Here is a 19690-nt window from a genome sequence, read left to right as displayed (position 1 = left end):
CTCATTGCTGTCGGACAGTGGGTGTATTGAGTTTTAAATAGTAAAAGTTAATTTCTAACTAATAGTAAAATAGTAAAAGTTAATTTCTAGATGCTAACCTATAGTCAGTCTCCAGGTGTTCAGGCTACCTTTCTGAAATTGTTGGTATCTGTCCATCCCACCCACCTGTCCTCACCCCAGCCAGCCAAATTTTCACCCTCTGTTGGTGGTTGAGGAAAGAATTACAGGAGAAATAACTAGAACTATTCTTCAAATTTACAAATGGGAGAATAACTAGGATATTTTTAGATACTATGAATTTTAAAAAATCACAATGAATGGAAAAAAAAAATCAAAAAACAGGGTTAGAAAGCCGGGTGTGGCGGTGCATATCTTTAATCCCAGCACTTGGGAGGCAGAGGTAGGAGGAAGTTCAAGGCCACCCTGAGAGTACAGAGTGAATTCCAGGTCAGCCTGGGCTACAGTGAAACCCTACCTCAAAAAAAAGGGGGGGGGGGTGGTGGTTGGAGAGATGGCTTAGCAGTTAAGGCATTTGCTTGCAGAGCCAAAGGACTCAGGTTCAATTCCCCAGTACCCATGGTAAGCCAGATGCACAAGGTAGCAGATATATATGGAGTTTGATTGCATTGGCTGGAGGCCCTAGCATGCCCATTCTCTGGGTACCCTTTTCTCTCTCAAGTTTTTTTTTTTTTAATTTTGTTTATTATTTATTTGAGAGTGACAGAGAGAGACAGAGACAGAGAGAGAGAATGGGCATGCCAGAGCCTCCAGCCACTACAAATGAACTCCAGACGTGTGCACCCCCTTGTGCATTTGGCTAATGTGGGTCCTGGGGAATTGAGCCTCAAACTGGGGTCCTTAGGCTTCACAGGCAAGGGCTTAACCACTAAGTGTTCTCTCAGTTCCTCAATTTTTTTTTTTTAGTTAAAAATTAAAAACAAGAAAGTCCCAATGAGGTGAGCTGTGGTTTCTTAGAAGCAGCTGCCACCGCTTTCCTTGGAAGCCTGAATTACACGCACTCCAAGGAAGCAGGATGAAGGATCGTGGGTTTAGCATTCAAGGTAAAAAGAGTGGGACTTGCTCCTTGGCCTTTAAGTCACTAGAAAACAAACTTTTTTTTTTTTTTTGCAGGAAATTGATCTAATCCAAAACAAACCAGATCTGGCCAAGTGGCTCAATGGCTTAGTCTGGCTGGAGTGATGGAGTGCTGGACCAACCTATTGGGCATTCACATGCCCTTAGTTGGGGGATTTTTGATAACTGTGTGGATCACCATACTTGTTATAGGTTTATTTAGGTGATCTCATCTTGATTTAATTTAGGCAGGTCATTAAATCCAATAAACCACCCATTTCTTTCAGATTTTCAAACCTAGTAGAGTATATGTTCTTACAAGATATCCCTATGCATTCTTGAATTTCTCTGGTATCTTTTGTGATGGTACCTTTTTCATCTCTAATTTTATTAATTTGTTTCTCTTCTCGCTTTCTCTTGGTTAGATTTGCTAAGGGTTTGTCAATCTTGTTTATTCTTTCAAAGAACCACTCTTTGTTTCATGGATTCTTTGGATAATAATAATAATTATTATTTTTGGTTTCTATTTCATCAATTTCTACCCTAATCTTTATTATTTCTTCCCATCTCTTGATTTTGGTTTGCCTTGTTCTTCTTTTTCTAAGGCCTTAACATGAAGCATTAAGTTATTTACTTGCGACCTTTCTAATTTCTTAATATAGGTATTTAAAACTATAAATTTCCCTCATAGGACTGCCTTCATTGTGTCCCAAAGGTTTTGGTGTGTTGTGTTTTCATTATCGTTTGATTCTATGAATTATTTATATCCTTCTTGATTTTATCATTGACCCATTCGTCATTTAGTAGTGTATTGTTTAGTTTCCATGATTTTGTATATACTATATAGCTTTTCTTGCTATTGATTTGTAGTTTTTAATTCCTTGCAAGGAATTATTTCAGTTTTCCTGTATTTGTTAAGATTTGCTTTTTGTCCTAATATATGGTTGATTTTAGAGAATGTTCTATGTGCTGCTGTAAAGTATGTGTATTCTGTAGCATTTGGGTGAAATGTTCTGTAGATACTTGTTAAGTCCATTTGTTTTATGGTCTCATTTAATCCAGGTGTCTCTGTTTATTTTTTGCCAGGATGACCTGCTATTGATCAGAGTGGGGTGTTGAAGTCACCCACTATAACTGTGTTTGGTGTTATCTGTTCCTTTAGTTCTAATAGTGTTTGTATGATGAAATTAAGAGCCCCCATGTTAGGTGCATTTATGTTTAGGATTGTAATGTTCTCCTATTGGAGTGTTCCTTTAGTCAATATAAAGTGACCTTCCTTATCTTTCCTAAGTAATGTTGCTCTGAAGTCTACCTTGTCAGATATTAGGCTAGTGACACTTGCTTGTTTTCTAGGCCCATATGCTTTAAACACTGTCTTCCAACCTTTTACCCTAAGATAGTGTCCATTTTTTTTTGTGGAAAGGTGAGTTTTTTGGAGTCAACAAATTGAAAAATCCTGCTTTCTAACCCAGTCTGCAAACTGTGTCTTTTGGTTGTGGGCATTGAGGCCATTGATATTTAGAGTTATTATTGAAATGTGTGTATTTATTTTTACCATTTTTCTGTTTTGTGGTTTCTCTGGTTTTACTTTTGCTCTCTTGTATTGACTTGCATTTGAGTATGTTTTGCTTTTTCCAGGTTCCTTATGTGTGTGCTTTTTTTTCTCTTCAGCATGGAAGATCCTTTCAAGTATTTTCTGTAGTGCTGGTTTTGTCTTCAAATATTCCTTTAGCCTGCGTTTGTTTGTGGAATGTTCTTATTTCTCTGCTTTTTTGCAGCTTTGCAGGATAAAGTAATCTTGGTTGACAGTTGTTATCTTTCAGAACTTGGAATACATAGTTTCAAACCCTTCTGGGTTTTAAAGTTTGTGTTGAATAATCTGCTGTTATCCTGATGGGCTTGCCTTTGTGTGTGACTTGATTTTTCTAACTGCTTTCAGCATATTTTCCTCTTTGCTTTGTATGCTTTGTAGTTTAATTATAATATGGTAGTGTGAGGTTCTTTTCTGATTTTTTCGGTTTGGTGTTCTATAGGCTTTCTGTTCTGTATTGGCATCCCCATGTGGGCAAAGTTTTGTTCTATGATTTTGTTGAAAATACCTGTTATGCCTTTGCAGTGAATTTCTTCTCCTTCTACTATGCCCTGAATTCTTATGTGTGATCTCTTCATAGTGTCCTAAATGTCTTGAAATTCCCATTCGTGCCTTCCTATCAATTTGTCTTTCTCTTTGTTGGACTGTATTAGATCTGCCACCTGGTCTTCTAGTTTAGATATTCTATCCTCTCCTTGATCCTTTTACTGGTGAGGCATTCTACAGAGTTTTCTAATTGGCTTACTCTGTTTTTCATTTCTGGTATTTCTGATTAATATTTGTTTGTTATTTCTATTTCCTTATTCATATTTTGCTTGACCTACTTATTTCATTACATTGGTTTCCTGTGTTCTCTTGGGATTCTTTTAGGAGTTAGTTTTTTTCTTTGATTCCTTTGAGTATAGAGATAGCCATTATTTTTTTTTAATCTTTGTTAGGAATTCCATATAAAAGTTTCACTGGAGGTCATTTCTGATAGATTTATAATTTTTGGTGGGGTTGTACAGTCTTGATTTTCTGTTTCTTGTATTATAATGTAGGGAATTTTGCATCTTGATTTAATTTGATGCTTGGTTTTGTAATTATCTGCTGTGTTCTTAGCTGTATCAATCCGACTTTATTTATCTTCAGAGTAGGAATTTAAGGTGTCGGGAGTAGCTTTTATTTTCCAAGAGATACAGCAGAAGTAACCGTAGGTGTTGAGTTTGTCTGTTATTCAGGTGTTGTAGTAGACTGAAGCAAGTTATTGGCAAATTCTAAAATCCAACTAAGCAATATAAATATCCTATAAAAACCAGCACAGAGTATTTATACAAGCACGGGGATTAAGCTCACCAGATAATCTGATAAAGCCAAGATTCCCAAGGGCATGTGTTGCCACACACCTTTAATCCTGTCAACTGGCAGGTTGAGATTTCTAGTCTGAAACTGCTTCCAAGTCAGCCTGGGGCCAGTCAGTATTTGCCCCTAATAGTGACTTAAGAAAAGAGAAAGGCTCTAACAATCAGGAAACATCGAAGGCAACAATAGTTAACACCAAAATACAGCCTATTTGAGAAGAGTAAATCCAACCAAGAATATATTTTTCAAATGTAATGCATAACCTTTCCTGACATGGAAAGAGAGATTAACACTTCCAGTGCAGGCCTATGTATCTGGCTTTGTATAAGTAGGCTTCATATAAGTTACCTTTTGGATGGCTTCCAATCTCACCAATGCTGAGCACCCACTTTGGATCCTTCTCTGTGCCAGGTGGCCAGGGATGAATCAGTTCTCCAGACATTCACAGCCCTGATTATTGTGGAATGGGAGACGTTGCAGGGTGCCTGGAGTTGTATCAGAGCTGCTCAGGCAGTCCCGTTTGTATCTCCTTTGGCAGCTGCTCAGCTGATCTCTGATATCTTCCCTTTCAGGTTTCTTACCTTTTCGAGCAGGCTGATGTGAGTGGAAAATCCCCTCACCTTGTTTCTGCTCCTGCTGCTCTCTACCGCCTGCCAGACAGGCTCGTGGTTCTGTGCTGCTGCGCCTTGGCAGGATTCTGGCTGGTTTCCTCCTTTCTAGAAGATTTTGGTCTCTCCTGCGTCTCTGCTGTATTTGATAATAACTTATACATCTTGATTTTTTTTAGTAGAAGAGTGTATTTTGCTGTGTTTCTGTTTGTTTCCCTTCCTAGGCTGCTTTGGTGTGGCTAGTTTGTCACTATCTTACCTGGAAGTCAAAACAAATCTTTATTAAGTCACAGGTTTATTAATTTGAAAGAACTGAAATCCTACAACAGTATGTTTTTTTTTAAATTTATTTATTTAATTTTTTTTCTTTTCACAATTTTTATTAACACTTTCCATGATTATAAAAAATATCCCATGGTAATACCCTCCCTCCTGCACTTTCCCCTTTGAAATTCTATTCTCTATCACATTACCTCCCCATGTCAATTATTGTACTTACATATATACAATACCAACCGATTAAGTACCCTCCTCCCTTCCTTTCTCTTCCCTTTATATCTTTTTAACTTACTGGCCTCTGCTACTAAGTATTTTCCTTCTCACGTAGAAGCCCAATCATTTGTAGCTAGGATCCACATATGAGGGAGAACATGTGGCGCTTGGCTTTCTGGGCCTGGGTTACCTCACTTTGTATAATCCTTTCCAGATCCATCCATTTTTCTGCAAATTTCATAGCTTCATTTTTCTTTACCGCTGAGTAGAACTCCATTGTATAAATATGCCACATCTTCATTATCCACTCATCAGTTGAGGGACATCTAGGCTGGTTCCATTTCCCAGCTGTTATAAATTGAGCAGCAATAAACATGGTTGAGCATGTACTTCTAAGGAAATGAGATGAGTCCTGTTGCAGTCTGGTTCACATTGCTGGTAGAAATCACCTAACCAAGAGCAGCTTCTGGGAAAAAGAGGTTTATTTGGCTTACAGGCTCGAGGGGAAGCTTCACGATGGCAGGGGAAAACGATGGCATGAGCAGAGGGTGGACATCACCCCCTGGCCAACATAAGGTGGAACACAGCAACAGGAGGGTGTGCCAAACACTGGCATGGGGAAACTGGCTATAAAGCCCACAAGCCCGCCCCCAACAATACACTCCCTCCAGGAGGCATTAATTCCCAAATATCCATCAGCTGGGAACCTAGCATTCAGAACACCTAAGTTTATGGGGGACACCTGAATCAAACCACCACATTCCGCCCCTGGCCCCATAAACTGATATCCATACATGATGTAAAATACAATGCTTTCAGTCTGACTTTAAAAGTCCCCATAATTTTTATCAATCTCAATGATGTTCATATATCCCCATAATTCAAGATCTTTTAACTGAGCCATAATACCAAAATATAACCTCAAAAAACCCATAATGGCACAGAATAAATATTCACACTGCAAAAGATGGCATTGGGCATAGCAAAGAAACATTCAACCAATACAAGATTTAAAACAATCAGGGCAAACATCAAACTCTGTAGCTTCAAGTCCAGCAACTCAAACCAGTGACAAATCTTCAAGTCTGATAATTCTAACCAGCAACAAGTCTCTGGCATTCCAATTCCGCCCCTCCAGCTAGGCTACTCATAGTCCTGGAAAACTTCATTGGGGCCGGCAGCTCCTCGGCAGCCATCTCATGGTCCCGGCATCTCCACTGGGTCTCCACTGCAAGCCACGGTTCATCCTCATGGCCCCATGGGGTCTCTATGCAAGCAACCAACAAACCCGCTTCACACTGTCCATGGCCATTTCCAAAACACAAGACCGTGTTGCAAACTCAATGACCCTCTTTCCAGCATTTCTTATACTCCAGGATACTAGGTAGGGTGCCAATTTGTTAATCCAGGGGGGAATAAAGCAGACTTTGAAGAACAGGATACTCCTTGAGCACTAAGGCCCCTTCAAAAGAGTCGACATTCTTTCTGTTGCCCCAGCACAGTTTAGCTAGCCCAGTCTCAAAGGTTGTAATCTCTCAGTTGCAGCTGAATGGGCAACAGTTCACCCAAAGATTTTTCTTTCTGTGCCATATCCCTCTGCACACACCAGTTCATTTCTACGTAAAGCAACCCTGCACAACTTCTCAGGACACGGGCATAAGAGCAAGCTTCTCATACAAACTGCTAGCCCAGTCCAAGCAAAACTCTTTCTCACCCTCATAAGCCAAACCTCACAGTCCATAGTTCTTACTGCATTCAGGTCTTGCAGCTCAGACCAGAATAGTCTATCAAGCTGTACTTACAGAACTGCAAGGCATCTCTTAGGCCAAGGTTTCAAATCCTCCCACATTCCTCTTGAAAATCAGCTCCAAAAGGCCAAAGCCACACAGTTAGGTGTCTAGCAGCAATCCCACTCCTCGGTACCAATTTACTGTTGCAGTCTGGTTCACATTGCTGGTAGAAATCACCTAACCAAGAGCAGCTTCTGGGAAAAAGAGGTTTATTTGGCTTACAGACTCGAGGGGAAGCTTCACGATGGCAGGGGAAAACGATGGCATGAGCAGAGGGTGGACATCACCCCCTGGCCAACATAAGGTGGAACACAGCAACAGGAGGGTGTGCCAAACACTGGCATGGGGAAACTGGCTATAAAGCCCATAAGCCCGCCCCCAACAATACACTCCCTCCAGGAGGCATTAATTCCCAAATATCCATCAGCTGGGAACCTAGCATTCAGAACACCTAAGTTTATGGGGGACACCTGAATCAAACCACCACAAGTCCTTAGGATATATGCCTAGGAGTGCTATAGCTGGGTCATATGGTAGATCAATCTTTAGCTGTTTTAGGAACCTCCACACTGATTTCCACAATGGCTGGACTAGATTGCATTCCCACCAGCAGTGTTAGAAGAGTTCCTATTTTTCCACATCCCCGTCAACATTTATGATCATTTGTTTTCATGATGGTAGTCAATCTGACAGGAGTGAGATGGACTCTCAATGTAGTTTTAATCTGCATTTCCCTGATGACTAGTGAAGTAGAACACTTTTTTAGATGCTTACATGCCATTTGTATTTCTTACTTTGAGAATGCTGTATTTAGCTCCATAGCCCATTTTTTGGTTGGCTTGTTTGCTTCCTTATTATTTAACTTTTTGAGTTCTTTGTATATCCTAGATATTAATCCTCTATCAGATATATAGCTGGTGAAGATTTTTTCCCATTCTGTAGGTTGCCTCTTTGCTTTTTTCACTGTGTCCTTTGCAGTGCAAAATCTTTGTAATTTCATGAGTTCCCAGTGATTAATCTGTGGTTTTATTGCCTGAGCAATTGGGGTTGTATTCAGAAAGTCTTTGCCAAGACCAATATATTGAAGGGTTTCCCCTTCTTTTTCCTCTAGCAGTTTCAGAGTTTCAGGTCTGATGTTAAGGTCTTTAATCCATTTGGACTTAAATAGTATGTTTTCTGGGCTGGAGAGATGGCTTAGCGGTTAAGCGCTTGCCTGTGAAGCCTAAGGACCCCGGTTCGAGGCTCAGTTCCCCAGGTCCCACGTTAGCCAGATGCACAAGGGGGCACACACGTCTGGAGCTCGTTTGCAGAGGCTGGAAGCCCTGGCGCGCCCATTCTCTCTCTCTCTCTATCTGCCTTTCTCTCTGTGTCTGTCGCTCTCAAATAAATAAATAAATCATTTTTTAAAAAAGTAGTATGTTTTCTGATCATAGTTTTGTTAAGTTAGAAATTGGTGAACATAGTTAGGCTCATGCCTGTAATCCTGCACTCAATAGGCTGAAAGACAGGAGTGGTACTGAAAGTTCAAGGCCAGCTGGGACTACAGTGAGACCTTGTTTTAAATAAACAATACCAAGCTAGTCGTGGTGGTGCACACATTTAATCCCAGCACTCAGGAGGCAGAGGTAGGAGGATTGTCGTGAGTTTAAGGCCACCCTGAGGCTACAAAGTGAATTCCAGGTCAGCCTGGGCTAGAGTGAGACCCTACCTTGATAAACCAAAAAAAGAAATTAATATAAATAAACACATCAACAAGAAGAAATTGGTGACCATGGGCAGTCTTTATATATGTTAAAATTAATAAATGGCTCATAGTTCAAAAAAGAAATTAGAGAATATCTTGAACTGAGTAATGAAAACATTATATATCAAAATTGATGGGATATGATGGAAGTAGTTATTTTCTTCTTAAATCCTGTTCTGTCCTACTTTACCACCTCAGATTATCACTCTATTAGATCTGAAACTATGAAGTCAGTTTTTGTACTTTACTAATGTCCTGTCTGCATGTAGATGAAGAGATCAAGTAGTTGGTTGGAAATCATGAGATGTTGTGGCTAGGGATCTAGGTTTGATAATTAGGAATGGTTATTATTTAAAACCATTAGTCTAGAGACTTAGGGAATTGTGCAAGAATGTAAGAAAGGTCAGATAATTGAACCCTGCAGTGTTAAAAACTTTGGAAGTCAGCTAAATGAAGGTGTCTCTGGCAACAGGAATGTATTAGAGTAGCTCGTGAGAATGCGTTTCAGAGGGTAAGTTAAGAAACTGTGGGTGGGGGGAGAGAAAGAGTGGGGCGGTAAACTGCTGTCGCTAGATTAAAACATAAATCCTGAGAAAGGAGTACTGGTTGCCAGTGTGCAGATTGTTGGCAGCCTTGACAAGATTATTGTCAGCAGAATAATGGGAAGGACAACCTGATTAAAGCAGGTATAAAAGAAAATGGAAGGAAAGAGGAAGAGACAGAAAAAAGATTTTATTTTAAAACTTCATATACTTTAGAGGATTATTAGATGGTTACTGGAAGTCAATGCAGTTAGACTTGTTTATTTCATTTTGAGATGGGAAATTTTATAGCAAGTTTGTAAGCTCAAGATTATCCAGGGAATGAGGCATGTTTCCCCCACTTTCACAGTAGGGCTGTTTGAAGTCTTCACGAAGCCACAGTAAATTCCATAACCCACAGAGGAGGACCCCAGGAAAACAGAAACAGGGGAGAGGGAATAAAAAAGTATAACTTTTTTTTTTAACGATTATTAGGGGAAAATAGGTAATGGAAAAAAAAGGGAGAAACATTGTCTCTATAGGTAAGTAGAAGTAGAGTACAACACAGAAATGAAAGAGATGGGCTTTGTTAGAAGCAGAAAGAGTTTATCTGTCATGAAGTAAAGCAGTGTTGTTGGCATCTGCAGGTGTCATTAAATAATTCTCACTAAATAGGGCTGGAGAGATGGCTTAGCGGTTAAGCGCTTGCCTGTGAAGCCTAAGGACCCCGGTTCGAGGCTCGGTTTCCCAGGTCCCACGTTAGCCAGATGCACAAGGGGGCGCACGCGTCTGGAGTTCGTTTGCAGAGGCTGGAAGCCCTGGCGCGTCCATTCTCTCTCTCTCCCTCTCTCTGTCCTTCTCTCTGTGTCTGTCGCTCTCAAATAAATAAATAAAAAATTAAAAAAAAATAATTCTCACTAAATGGATGACACTTCCTCCAAAAATACAACTTTGTGGTGATTTGATTCAGGTGTCTTCCATAAACTTGGGTGTTCTGAATGCTAGGTTCCCTAGCTGATGGCAGTTGGAAATTAAAGCCTCCTGGAGGTGATGTATTATTGGGGGCGGGATTATGGGTATTATAGCCAGTTTCCCAATGCCAGTGTTTGGCACACTCTCCTATTGCTGTTGTCCACCTTATGTTGGCCAGTGGTGATGTCCACCCTCTCTGCTCATGCCATCATTTTCCCCTGCCATTATGGAGCTTCCTCTCGAGTCTGTAAGCCACAATAAACCTCCCCCCTCCAACCTGCTCTTGGTTAGGTGATTTCTGCCAATGCGAACCTGATTGCAACAAACTTTGAAAAATGAATCCAAGTAAAGAAATTTAAATAGAGAAATGAATAGCTTAAGCAGATGTCTCATTTATATACAGTTAGCATCTTACTGTTTGTTACATGGTGTCATACTGTTTAGTATTACTAATTGCATCAGAATCTTATACTGGAAGCAGTACTTTTCAGTAATTGTACATCCTCTGTCTCTAATGGTATAACAGTGTTATCACAAACTTAGAAGATTAAAGCAGGGCAGTTATTATCTTACCATCACTGTGTGTCAGGAATGTCTGTAAGACGCTAGGATCTCACCAAGCTTCAGTCAAGGTATCTGCTAGGGCTGTGGTCTCACCTGGCCTTGACCAGTTTTCCACTTCCAGACTCACATGGTTATTGGCCAAACAGCCTTTCAGGCTGCAGGACTGAGGGTTTCTGTTTTGTCCTGGCCGTCAGCCTGAAATTGCTCTCAGCTCTTTGCTATATAGTCCTTTCTATGTGTCAGCACAAAACATTGTTTCTAAAAAGCCAATAAGAAAATGAGTTTCTGCCAAGGCAGGCATTGCAGTTTTATGTAATGTGATCTTTTAAACATTATTATTCTCTGTCTTGGTTAGAAGGCAAGTTGCAAACCTACCTCATCAGTACCCAGTGAGAGGTCAGTCAAGAGTATAAATTCTAGAAATGAGGCCCTTTAGGCCACCTTAAGTTCTTTCTGCCACAGCCCACTTGGAATATCTTCACATGGGATATGTGTTTAACTCATTCAGTATTTTTTACTACTTGTTTAGATAAAGTAATAATTCAGGATTTTTTATTTTTCTAACCAGATTCCATTGGTCGTGATATCCCCCAGATGCTTGAATTATTTAAAACTGGACAGGAAATTGTCGTAGATGAAGAAAAGAAGAATTTTCTGAGTACCAAAATAGCAACAGTAAGTTACAGTGGAAATTATCAAATAATCCTTTTTTTTGTTCAAATAATTAATAAAAATTAATATACTTTCTTTGAAACTAATACTAGGAATGACACTAAATGTACACAGAGAATAGTCTTATTCTGTAAATTGTACTTAACAAATGTTAATAATACTCACGAATTTCTTCTTCCAGAATTATGTGCTGCTCACTGAGAGTGTTTTACTTATATTTTGTTTTGGCAATCTATTCTAAGGTTGTAATTTTTGTTATCCAATATTTAAACCTATTTCAAGTTCTAGGACTTATATCTTATATATCCTAAAAAAGTACACTGCACATTGCTGAGCATATAGTAGATATTCAATACTACCTCAGGGATTAATTTGCTTTATTTCAGTGAATTGTGTATACTTATTTTTAGGCTTTACAAATTGTGTGCATACTTACAGAAGATGATAAATGTCAGATTCCAGTGTCACTTTTAGGATACTAATAAATGTATAGCAGAATTACAAAACTATTTTAAACATATATTAGAAACATTCAAGTTATAAGTGATATTGTTCTTTGCAAATGTTCTGTAAAGAATCTCCAAAGTGCTATTTAACATTTAATTTTTATCTCTGTTTATAGCTTTAGGAATAGTTACAATATTGGCACCAATTTTACACAGTGCCTTCCTAGGGCGTGGTACTAAACATTTTTTTTTTGTGTGTGTGTGTTGAAACTTTCAGTCCTTAAACTCATGAGAGATAAAGCTATCAATAACCTTTTTATAGATGGAAGCATAGAAACACAGAGATATTGAAATCTTTCCCAAGTTCCATAGTGAAAATGAGGAAAATAGGAAGGTATTTCAACCTTTCAGCAGTCTCAAGAATCCAGGTTCTGCATGCTGTCCATAAAATTGTAATATTATGAATAGCTGGTATTCTTTCTCTTTCTTCAGTTTTACTTTTGGAGGAATTTTACATCTGAACTAGTAACGGGAAGTCCAGGCAAACCAAGCCACGTCCACTGGAGATAATCACAAATATATACAAAGAACTTTCCTACTTTTATGATGAGAAAACTGTCTTTAAAAAGGAAGCAAAATAGGGTTAGTAAAGACAGAGATTGGGGAAGGTCTGCTTGCCTCATTATCTTAAATTCTGTGCTCCAGTTTACTTGGTACAATCTTTTGTTAGAATCTGATGTTGAAGTTCTCCTGTTCCCACGGGTCTTCAGCAATCTTTTTGTTTCTTATGGACTGAAAGAGAAACAAAATAAAAATGCACAATTACAGGGGCTAATCTGGAGCTATAGACTTGAATTTGAAACTTGTCCTGCTTCTTAAGAAATGCCATGCTATAAGCAAGTTTTTTGATGATCTGTTTCAACCATGTTCATATGTAGCATGTTGTAGCAGACAGCTTCAGGTTCACTGAGGTGAACTTACAGACCAGGCACAGTTATGGAGGAAGGGATATTTATCCAAACCTACAGATCCAGGGGAAGTTCCATAAATGGCAGAAGAAGCTCGCCTGCCTTCACAGGACCAGGCAGAGAGAGAGAAGTACAAGCCAAAAGCCATACCTAAGGAACTCCAACTAGACACACTTTGCATATCTTTAGATTGAAATCTGAAACCCACCACCACACTTTAAGATCCACCCAGTAACACTGCCTCCAGCCAGGTGGCTGCAGATGCAAACTACAAACAAACAACTGAATATATTGGGGGCCATCTATTCTATTCAAACCACCACACATGTATATAGTAATACATATTTCACAATGTGTTTTTTGGAGATTAGATAAATATTTTAAATAATAGTATCTGTTAGGGTTATTGTATTGTTTGGTCTTTTGGGGCTATTAAATGTCCTTATAAGACTTCCTAGCTGGATTACTACTCCTATTTTATATGCCATACTTCAATAGTGAATAGTTTATATAGGTCTAAAGTATAAGAAAACATCACTTTTTTTGTTTGTTTGTTTTTGTTTTTTTGAGGTAGGGTCTCACTGTAGCTCAGGCTGACCTGGAATTGACTAGTCACAGGGTAGCCTTGAACTTACAGTGATCCTCCTACCTCTGCCTCTGAAGTGCTGGGATTAAACTCACGCGCCATCATACCCGGCTTCTCACTTTTTATTTTTATTTATTTACTTGACATAAAGAGGAAGAGAGAGAGGAGAGAGAATGGGCACGCCAGGGTCTCCAGCTACTGCAAACAAATTCCAGACACATGTGCCACCTTGTGCATCTGGCTAACATGGGTCCTGGGGAATTGAACCTGGGTCCTTTGGCTTTGCAGGCAAATGCCTTAACCACTGAGCCATCCCTCCAGTCCACTTTTTGTTTGAGGCAAGCCCAAAAGATTGCCCCTCACCCTTTCTTATGCGAGAGAGCGAGAGAATTGTCCTGCCAGGGTTTCCACCCACTGCAGTCAAATACCAGACACATGTGTCCCCGTGTGCACATGTGCATCCTTGTGTGCTTGTGTAACTTTGTGCATCTGGCTTACATGGCATCTGGAGAGTTGAACATGAGGCCTTAGGTTTTGCAGGCAAGTGCCTTAACAGCTGAGCAATATCTCTAGCCCAGAAACCATCACATTTTATTCATTCTTTCAAGAGCTACCATAATGATTAAAATATGGGTTGAGATTAGACTGTGGATCATCTGGGGAGAAAATTTGCTTGAATACTACTTAGGTGTCATACTACAGTAGGGTATTGATGGAATGGATTTTAGACTCTTACAGTTGTGGTTCACATTCTGCCTCCAGCTTAGAAAGAACTGTGTCAGTTTGCATTCTATTTTTTTCCTTATTTTCTACTTCCTAAGCTAGGAAACAGTAGGTGAGGTGATAAAATAGTAAATCTGGAGCCAGGTATGGTGGTGCATGCCTTTAATCCCAACATTTGGGAGACAGAGGATTACTATAAATTCAAGGTCACCCTGAGACTACATAGTAAATTTCAGATCAGCCTGAGCTAAAGTGAAACTCTACCTTAAAAAAACAAAAACAAAACAAAAGAAAAAAGTAGCTCTGTAGCAGAATACTTCTAGCTAAGAGCAGATAACTGGGGCAGGATTTATTTTCCCATCTGAAGCAGTGAGCAGAATATTGAAATCAGAAACAGGGCTGGAGAGAAAGCTCAGTGGATAAAGTGCTTACCATGCAAGCATGAGGACCCAAGTTTAGTGTCAGGTATGTTGGCACATGCCTGTATTCCCACTGCTGGGGTGGTAGGGACAGAGAATTCCTATACTGGCTAGCTAGTCTAGCTGAAGCTGTGAACCCTAGATTCAGTTAGAGACCCTGTCTAAATGAATAAGGTGGAGAGATACTGAAGACGACCCAACCTCTGGCCAGTTCACACACACAGATACATGCATGTCTCTCCTCCCTCCCCCCACACATAATGAACATTCATACAAGCACATATGCCATACTCCCATTAAAAAGAAAATAAAGAGGACATCTTATTGGGCCCTGGGGCACATAAGTTCCAGCAGCTGGATTCCTTTTAGAAATTCTCTTCCCTTCACTGGGCACAGGACCCAACATCCTCATTAGGACCTGATTAGGACTGTGGTGCATAAGTTCTGGCATTCACATTCTCTATTCCCTTCAGCAGTCCTCCTACCCTCACTGTGGGAGCCACCAGAGATTTACTTGTTTGGGCTGTGAGCCAAGTGTAAGTTGTAGCACAGCTGTAACTAAATTGAGACCACTTCATCCAGAAAGTAGTGCCAAGTACCTGTAAGATTGAACTTCCAAGTATCACAAAGTAGAGCAAAGACAAGTGAACACAAAGAAAACAAAAAGCACTCTTCCAAGCACTCACTTAGAACAGAAATGCCAGGAAGACCTGAGTGATGCACTATCTCTAGACGGATAAAATTCTTAGTGTGAGAAATCAAGTCAATATGCCTGCCCCAAGACATATATACTAACCCCCCCCCCCACCCTGGGAGCTATCCATAGGAAGCTATAGACACAGTCCCAAAGAATGATTATAAATCTGCATTGAGAATTCAGAGAAGGCATGGATTAATACATGCATGGAATGCTGAATAAATTCAGAGTTGACACATCTATGCCTTCATGAATTCTAAGAGAACACAAGGAAATAGCTAGGTGAAATCAGGGAGCAAACTAAGAATGAAAATGGAATCCAATAAAGAGATAGAAATCCTAAAGAGAAACCAAAGGGAAATGAAGCTGGAAATGAAAAATATAGTTAAGTCAAACAAAAAGTCCCAGGGTAAGCTTCACCAACAGGATGGATCAAGTGGAAGACAGAATATCAGGCTGTTGCAGTCCGATTCGCATTGCTGGTAGAAATCACCCAACCAAGAACAGCTTCTGGGAAAAAGAGATTTATTTTGGCTTACAGGCTTGAGGGGAAGCTCCATGATGGCAGGGGAAAACGATGGCATGAGCAGAGGGTGGACATCACCCCCTGGCCAACATAAGGTGGACCGCAGCAACAGGAGGGTGTGCCAAACATTGGCCTGGGGAAACTGGCTATAAAGCCCTTAAGCCCGCCCCCAACAATACACTCCCTCCAGGAGGCATTAATTCCCAAATATTCATCAGCTGGGGAGCTAGCATTCAGAACACCTAAGTTTATGGGGGACACCTGAATCAAACCACCACACAGGCCTTCAAGACAAAGAAGAGGAGCACAAGCATATGCCCTTGCGGCTGCCCATGCCCTTGCCTGAGGTGGACAGAGCAGAACAATGGGTGACCTGCTCCAGTGCTCTTCTGCCCTTCTTTTTTTTTTTAATTTTTATTTATTTATTTGAGAGCAACAGACACAGAGAGAAAGATGGAGAGAGAGAGAGAGAGAGAGAGAGAGAGAGAGAGAGAGAGGATGCACCAAGACTTCCAGCAAATGAACTCCAGATGCGTGTGCCCCCTTGTGCATCTGGCTAACGTGGGTCCTGGGGAATCTAGCCTCGAACCGGGGTCCTTAGGCTTCACAGGCAAGCGCTTAATTGCTAAGCCATCTCTCCAGCCCCTCTTCTGCCCTTCTTGTTTGATCCGGAGTTTCTTACTGATAAGAGAGCTTGCTGCTTTTTATGAGCCTGGATGATTCCTTGGTTTCTGATCCCTTTTGCAGGATGGGGTTTACAGGTGTATGTGGCTATTCCCAGCTGTTTATGTGGGTTCTAGAGATTCCAACGCGTGTAGTTTCAGGGCTCTTAGGCCCTCATGCTTGCAAAAGAAGCACAGTTAGCTACTGAGTCATCTCTCCATCCCAGTTGTGGCTTTTCTAATATCTGACAAAATAGACTTTAAACCAAAACTAATCAGAAGACATAAAGTCACTCTATACTGATCAAGGGAATAATAAGCCAAAGGGACATTACAATTCTAAAAATATACACACCAAATACAGGCACACCTAATTTTATAAAACAATTTACTTGCTATGAAGTCAGAAATAAATCCCAATGGAATAATTGTGATGTCAGTCTACCACTGTCATCAATAGACAAGTCATCTAAACAGAAAATAGAGACAATGGACACCATAAATCAAGTGGACATAACAGTCATTTAGAGAACATTCAGTCTAAGCTCTACAGAGTACTCAGCATGTCATGGAACTTTCTCTAAAATAGATCACATAAATAGAACAAGGCAAGCCCCAATAAATTTAGGAAAATTGCAGTAAGTGACCATAATGCAATAAAGCAAGAAACTAACAAGAAGAGGAACTATAGAAAATATATAAAGTTTTAGAGATCGAACAGCATACTATTAAGCAATGAATGAGTTATTGATGAAATGAAGAAAATTAAAAATTTCTTTTAATTTTTATTTAGGTTTGGGGAGATAACTCAGCAGGTTATTTCCAGGTCAGGTACTTTGTTTGCAAAACTTAAAGACCCAGATTCAGTTCCCCAGTACTCACATGAAGCCAGATATACAAAGAGGCACATGTATCTGGAGTTAGTTTACAGTGGCAAGAGGCCCTGACATGCCCATTCTCAATCTCTGTCCTTGCAAATAAACATATTTTTTAAAATTAAATTTTTTTTTTTTTGTTGTTGTTGTTCATTTTTTATTTATTTATTTGAGAGTGACAGACATAGGGAGAAAGACAGATAGAGGGAGAGAGAGAGAATGGGCGCGCCAGGGCTTCCAGCCTCTGCAAACGAACTCCAGACGCGTGCGCCCCCTTGTGCATCTGGCTAACGTGGGACCTGGGGAACTGAGCCTCGAACTGGGGTCCATAGGCTTCACAGGCAAGCGCTTAACCGCTAAGCCATCTCTCCAGCCCTAAAATTAAATTTTTAAAATTTATTTGATACAATGAAGGCAGTCCAAAGATAGAAGTTTCTAGTTCTAAATACCTACATTACAACAACAGAATTCAAATAAAGAAAATTATGCACCAGACATCCTTGGAAAACCAAGAACAAACCATATCCAAAAGTACCAGAAGGAACGAAATAAACAACACCAGGGCAAAAGTCAATGAAATTAGAAATGAAAAAACAGGGCTAGAGAGATGGCTTAGGATTTAAGGTATTTACCTGCGAAGACTAACGACCCAGGTTTGATTCTCCATGTCCCACATAAACCAGATGCATATAATGGCGCATGTGTCTGGAGTTCATTTGCAGTGACTAGAAGCCCTGGAGCGCCCATTCTCACTCACTCTCTCTCTCTGACTGTAATAAATAAAAATAAAATCTTTAAAAAATGATGAAAAAACAAATATATTGATGAATCAAGCTGGTTGTGGTGGCACATGCCTTTAATCCTAGCACTCAGGAGGCAGAGGTAGGAGGATCATCATGAGTTCGAGGCCACCCTGAAATTACATAGTTAATTCCAGGTCAGCCAGAGTGAGACCCTACCTCAAAAAAAAAAAAAAAAAAAAAAAAAAAAGTTGATTCTTAGCCGGGCATGGTGGTGCATGCCTTTAATCCCAGCACTTGGGAGGCAGAGCCTGTAGGAGGATCACTATGAGTTTGAAGCCAGCCTGAGATTACATAGTGAATTCCAGGTCAGCCTGGGCTAGAGTGAAACCCTACCCTGAAAAACCAAAAATAAAATTAAATAAAAATAAAATTAAAAAGAAGTTGATTCTTTAGAAATAAAAAGGATTGATAAACCCTTAGTCAAATCAACCAAATGAAAGAAAAGACAAAAAAAAAAAGAAGAGACATTGCAACAGATACAAATGAAATTAAGAGACTCATAAGGTTATGCTTCAGAAACTTGTATTCCATCAAATTAGAAAATCTTAAAGACATGGGTGAATTTCTTGACATACATGTCTTGCCATAGTTTAACTGCGATGGATAAAGAATCTAAACAGAGCTATAACAAGCAATGGCATTGAAGCAGCAGAAATCTCCCATTCAGAGAGATGTGGCTTCTGTGAGTCGTGGCTATGCTGAGTGGGTTTTACAGTGATGCAGCTGCCTTTGAGTCACTCATGCTCCTGTAAACAACCCCTCACCCATGTTTGTAACTTAATGAACTCACTGGTTCACTGAGCTGGATTTGAGTATAAAAAATATATATATCTCCCATTCAAAATTAGTCCAGGTCCAGTTGGGTTCACTGTAGAACTCTTAACAAACCTTCTAAAGAACTAAAATGGCTTCTCAAGTTACATCATAAAACTGAAAAGGAGAGAATCCTCCCTGTCTTCCCTGAAGTCAGCATTGCACAAATCCCCAAACTTGGCCTAGAGGGATGGCCCAGGTTCAGTTCCCTAGTACCCTAGTAAAACCAGATGCACAAAATAACACATGTGTCTGGAGTTCTTTTGCAGGATCAGAAGGCTCTGGCATGCCCATAGTCTCTCTCCTTGCAAATAAATAAACATGTTTTTAAAAATTTAAAAATTTTTATCTCTCACTTTGTCTGCTCCTTTCTTTCCGTCTCTCTCAAATAAATAATATTTAAAAATACCTAAACCACATAGAGACACAACTGCAAAAGAAAACTATTGAACAATGTCTCTGGTCAGCATATATGCAAAAATTATAAAGAAAATACTTGCAGACTGACATTCAAGAACATATAAAAAATCATCCATCTTGATCAAGTAGGGTTTATTTTAGAGATGCAGGGATGGTTTAATATACACAATTAAATACATAGTTAAATAAATGTAACATCACATAAATAGACTCCATAACAGAAATTGCATGATCATCTCAATAGATGTAGAAAAAACCTTTGACAAAACCCAACAACACTTCATGATAAACACACCAAGAGACTGAAAAAGGGAGGTGTTGCAGTCCGGTTCGCATTGCTAGTAGAAATCACCCAACCAAGAGCAGCTTCTGGGAAAAAGAGA

At 39.7% G+C, this 19690-nt stretch overlaps 1 protein-coding gene across 1 annotated transcript in view; it reads left to right on the top strand.

Annotated features, from left to right (window-relative positions):
* Positions 1 to 19690, top strand: part of Mrpl1 (mitochondrial ribosomal protein L1) — a 103977-nt gene that overhangs the window by 56911 nt on the left and 27376 nt on the right. Inside the window, exon 7 of the mRNA XM_004653474.2 lies at positions 11266 to 11372. Coding sequence (XP_004653531.1) covers positions 11266 to 11372 — 107 coding nt within the window. The remainder of the gene's footprint in view (positions 1 to 11265; positions 11373 to 19690) is intronic.

Source organism: Jaculus jaculus, chromosome 2 (genome assembly GCF_020740685.1).
Source record: "Jaculus jaculus isolate mJacJac1 chromosome 2, mJacJac1.mat.Y.cur, whole genome shotgun sequence".
Lineage (NCBI taxonomy): Eukaryota > Metazoa > Chordata > Mammalia > Rodentia > Dipodidae > Jaculus > Jaculus jaculus.
This window is presented reverse-complemented; position numbering and strand designations above follow the sequence as displayed.